The sequence below is a fragment of the Musca autumnalis genome, unplaced genomic scaffold (assembly GCF_047663935.1).
Source record: "Musca autumnalis isolate F117 unplaced genomic scaffold, ASM4766393v1 scaffold_1, whole genome shotgun sequence".
NCBI classification, from domain to species: domain Eukaryota; kingdom Metazoa; phylum Arthropoda; class Insecta; order Diptera; family Muscidae; genus Musca; species Musca autumnalis.
The window spans coordinates 298,917,080-298,921,947 of NW_027411644.1; the positions used below are offsets into that span (position 1 = coordinate 298,917,080).

At 36.6% G+C, this 4,868-nt stretch overlaps 1 protein-coding gene across 1 annotated transcript; it reads right to left on the reverse strand.

Annotated features, from left to right (window-relative positions):
* Positions 1 to 248: 248 nt before the first annotated feature.
* TwdlW (TweedleW) lies at positions 249 to 4,617 on the reverse strand. The gene is made up of 2 exons (XM_073965206.1): positions 4,603 to 4,617; positions 249 to 1,199 (listed from the first exon to the last, which is right to left on the reverse strand). The coding sequence occupies exons 1-2, from the start codon at positions 4,615 to 4,617 to the stop codon at positions 249 to 251; spliced, it is 966 nt and encodes a 321-aa protein (XP_073821307.1).
* Between the last annotated feature and the right edge of the window lie 251 nt (positions 4,618 to 4,868).

The following is a 4,868-nucleotide window of genomic DNA, read 5'->3' on the forward strand; positions in this document are numbered from 1 at the left end:
TAAATGAGTTTGTGTGTGTGTGAAACTTAATTTAAAGCTTATTCAAACTAAATAGCTGTGTGTGGACAAACGTGGTGCAGTTGAAAACACTGCTGCTCTGCGGTGTCACACACAACCGACTATAACAACGAAATAACAACCAGATCGATTTCATCACACCTTAGATGGGAGCGACGAGGAATCAATCATCGTAACAGCTTTCATAACTAACTAAATAACATTAGGGGGGGACTAACAACGAAGATCTTTTAGAACTGATTTGAAGGTGGCAAGTAGCCACCGTTTGTGGCAGCTGCCGTTTGGATGGCATTCACCAATTGTTGTTCATCGTATTGGACAGGCTGGGGTTGTTGCACGGCATATTCACCACTGGCTTGTTCTTGCTGTTGCTGTTGTTGTTGGGCCTTGGCCTCTTCATCATCTTCTTCTTCGGCAGAAGCATCCAAAGAACCAATAACTGAAGTGCTGGGAGCAACACCTTCATCGGTGATGGTGGTAGAACCTCCCAAGCTATCGTATTGGGATTGAATTTGACGTTGGGCATTTGCAGCCTCTTCAGGAGTGCGATATTTAATGAAGAATACCTCAGGTTTGTTGATGTGTTGAGGAGCTTCTTGGATGGCATCTTGCAAGTCAGCAGCGGAAGTTTTCTTGGCCAAAACATAGACGACAGTCTTTTCTTCCTTAAGAGCCTTGGCGAGATTGATGGCAGCAGCCTTGTTGGTTTGGCTGGGTGTCTTAACGAACAGGACATTGTAATGTTTGCGGGGTTGTTGTTGCAATTGAGCCAATTCTTCATCGATTTCAGCTTGGGTTTCTTCGGGCGCCGAGTGAATGAAGAAATTTTTGGTTACAATGGGTTTTTTCACCATACGTTGGCGGGGACGATAACGGCGAGTGGGTTTAGTGGCAATGGCAGGTTGGAAATTGAAGTTGGTTGGGAAATCGGCAGGCATGGGGAAACGCATAACAACAGTTTGTTGTTGGGCGGATGGTACCACATAACGTTGGGAGGATTGGGAAAGGGTTTGGAAACCAACTTGTTGCTGTTGTGGCAAATATTGCTGACTGGGTTTGAATATCGAGGAGGGAATCAAACTCTGTTGACCATAGTAACCGTTGTTGCCGTTGTAATTGTAGCTCGATTTAAGGCTGACATCGGCCGAGACCATGGCCATGGTGGATGCTACCAAAAGTGTCTGCAAAAGGGGAAAAAGAAGGAGAATATTGAAATTAAGAATAACAACTTATAAATAATTTTCAATTTTTTCGATGTGGTGAGTAAAATGTTCGCTATGTAGGTGAATAAACGGTCTATTGTGGTGAATTACCCACGTGTTGGATAACTTTACAATTGTTATCCAAGCTGGTAAATGAATTATCCACATGTCGGATAGCTTTGCAAATGGGTTAAAAAAAGATCCAAATTGTTGAATGAATTATCCACAGGTTGGATAACTTTCCAGATTATGTGAATTGTTATCCAAACTGGTAAATGAATTATCCACATGTTGGATAACTTTACAAATGGGGTAATTCTTTACAGGGAATTAGGGGAATTCTTATCCACGTGTTGAATAATTTTGCAAATGGGGTAAAAATGGTATTCAAGTTGTTGAATGAATTATCCACAGGTTGGATAAGATTCCAGGTTAGGCGAATTGTTATCCAAGCTGGTAAATGAATTATCCACATGTTGGATAACTTTGCAATTGAGCTAAAAATGGTATCTACGTTGGTAAATAAATTATCCACAGGTTGGATTACATTCCAGATTAGGTGAATTTTTATCCAAGCTGGAAATGAATTATCCACGTATTGGATAACTTTGCAATTGGGGTAAACATTGGATAACATTCCAGGTTAGGTGAATTCTTATCCAAGCTGGTAAATGAATTATCCACGTGTTGGATAACTTTGGAAATGGGTAAAAATTGTATCCACGTTATTGGACGAATTATCCACAGATTGGATAAGATTCCAGGTTAGGTGAATTGTTATCCAAGCTGGTAAATGAATTAGCCACGTGTTGGATAACTTTGAAAATGGGTAAAAATTTTATCCCCGTTATTGGATGAATTATTCAAAGGATGGATAACATTGTAGATTAGGTGAGTTCCTATCCAAGCTGGTAAATGAATTATCCACGTGTTGGATAATTTTGCAAATAGGGTAAAAATGGTATCCACGTTGTTGAATGAATTATCCACAGGTTGGGTAACATTCCAGATTGGGTGAATTGTTATCCAAGCTGGTAAATGAATTATCCACGTGATGGATAACCTTGAAAATGGGTAAAAATTTTATCCACATTATTGGATGAATTATCCACAGCTTGGGTAAGATTCCAGGTTAGGTTAGTTGTTATTCAAGCTGGTAAATGAATTATCCACGTGTTGGATAACTTTGAAAATTGGTAAAAATTTTATCCACGTTATTGGATGAATTATCCACAAGTTGGATAACATTCCAGATTAGGTGAGTTGTTATCCAAGCTGGTAAATGAATTATCCACGTGTTGGATAACCTTGAAAATGGGTAAAAATTTTATCCACGTTATTGGATGAATTATCCACAGCTTGGGTAAGATTCCAGGTTAGGTTAGTTGTTATCCAAGCTGGTAAATGAATTATCCACGTGTTGGATAATTTTGAAAATGGGCAAAAATTTTATTCACGTTATTGGATGAATTATCCAAATGATGGATAACATTGCAGATTAGGTGAGTTCTTATCCAAGCTGGTAAATGAATTATCCGCGTGTTGGATAACCTTAAAAGATGAGTAAAAATTTTATCCACGTTATTGGATGAATTATCCACAGATTGGATAAGATTCCAGGTTAGGTGAATTGTTATCCAAGCTGGTAAATGAATTATCCACGTGTTGGATAACTTTGAAAATGGGTAAACATTTTATCCACGTTATTGGATGAATTATCCACAAATTGGATAAGATTCCAAGTTAGCTGAATTGTTATCCAAGCTGGTAAATGAATTATCCACGTGTTGGATAACTTTGAAAATGGCTAAAAATTTTATCCGCGTTATTGGATGTATTATCCAAAGGATGGATAACATTGCAGATTAGGTGAGTTCTTATCCAAGCTGGTAAATGAATTATCCACGTGTTGGATAACTTTGAAAATGGGTAAAAATTTTATTCACGTTATTGGATGAATTATCCAAAGGATGGATAACATTGCAGATTATGTGAGTTCTTGTCCAAGCTGGTAAATGAATTATCCGCGTGTTGGATAACCTTAAAAATGAGTAAAAATTTTATCCTCGTTATTGGATAATTATCCACAGATTGGATAAGATTCCAGGTTAGGTGAATTGTTATCCAAGCTGGTAAATGAATTATCCACGTGTTGGATAACTTTGAAAATGGGTAAAAAATATTTTATCCACGTTATTGGATGAATTATCCACAGATTGGATAAGATTCCAGGTTAGCTGAATTGTTATCCAAGCTGGTAAATGAATTATCCACATGTTGGATAACTTTGTAAATGAGGTAAAAATGGTATCAAAGTCGTAGAATGAATTATCCAAGGTTGGATAAAATTCCAGTTTTGGTGAATTGTTATCCCAGCTGGTAAAGGGATCATCCACGTGTTGGATAACATTGCAAATGTGACAAGAATGATATCCCCTTGGTTCAATGAATTATCCACAGGTTGGATAACATTCCAGATTAGCTGAATTATTATCCAAGCTGGTTAAACGATTATCCACGTATTGGATAACATTGTAAATTGTAATACAAGTTGTTGAATTAATTATCCGCGTGTTGGATAACATTCCAAAATAGGTGAAGTGTTATCCAAGCTGTTAAATGAATTATCCACGTGTTGGATAACTTTTCAAATTGGCTAAAAATGGTACCCAAGTTGTTAAATGAATTATCCACAGGTTGGCTAACATTCCAGGTAAGGTTATACAAGCTGGTAAATGGATATCTTTGTAATTGGGGTAAAAATGGTAACCACATTGTTAAATGAATTATCCACACGTTGGATAGCCTTCCAGATTAGGTACAATTTTATCCAAGCTGGAAAATGAATTATCCATGAGTTAAATAATTTTTCTATTGAGTTGAAATGTTATCCAAACTAGCAATTGGCTTATCCTCGTGGTGGATGATTTTGCTATTGAAGTGAACTGAATTTAATTCACCAGATAGAGAAGCCGAATAATGGATTATTCTTCTTCCCAATTTTGTTGAAACTGCAAGCCATGGTGACTTATCCCGATGTTAGAAAATTTGGTGTTGATATGGAATTTCTGTCCAAAGCAAGAAACGAAAAATTCACTTGTTCGATTTTGATTTTTTGTTAGGGATATATTCGTAGCGGATAACATTTTCTTTACAGCGAGCGCTTGTAATGTTCGTTATGTCTTATCCTTTATCTTATGGTCAGCTTTTGTTCAATTTAATTTGGAGATATTATTTTAAGGAAACGTTTTAGAATATGTTCATTGTTTTTTTTTTTTTGCTCTTTTTAAAATAGTCTTTGATTTTTCACAATACTTTTCACTATTCAATATTTTTCTTAATTTAATGCACTTCAAACGCAACAAATAAATTAAAAACGTACCACAAAGATCTTCATGTTTTTGCTTAGGCTTAAAGTTTTAGATTAGTTAGAAAAGCTGTGTTGCTTTAGCTGTTGAACTGTTGCTCGATGACTGATGACCCAAACTGAGATCAACCCCGCTTATATACCTGCACCAACATAAACCAAACACCAGAGACCACACACAAGAAACTCTCAGCGAAAGGTATCATCTGCAAAAAATGATGCTTCCAAACAGTATTGGATGACCCATTATTTTGATAAGTTTTGTCTTGAAGACAATTCAA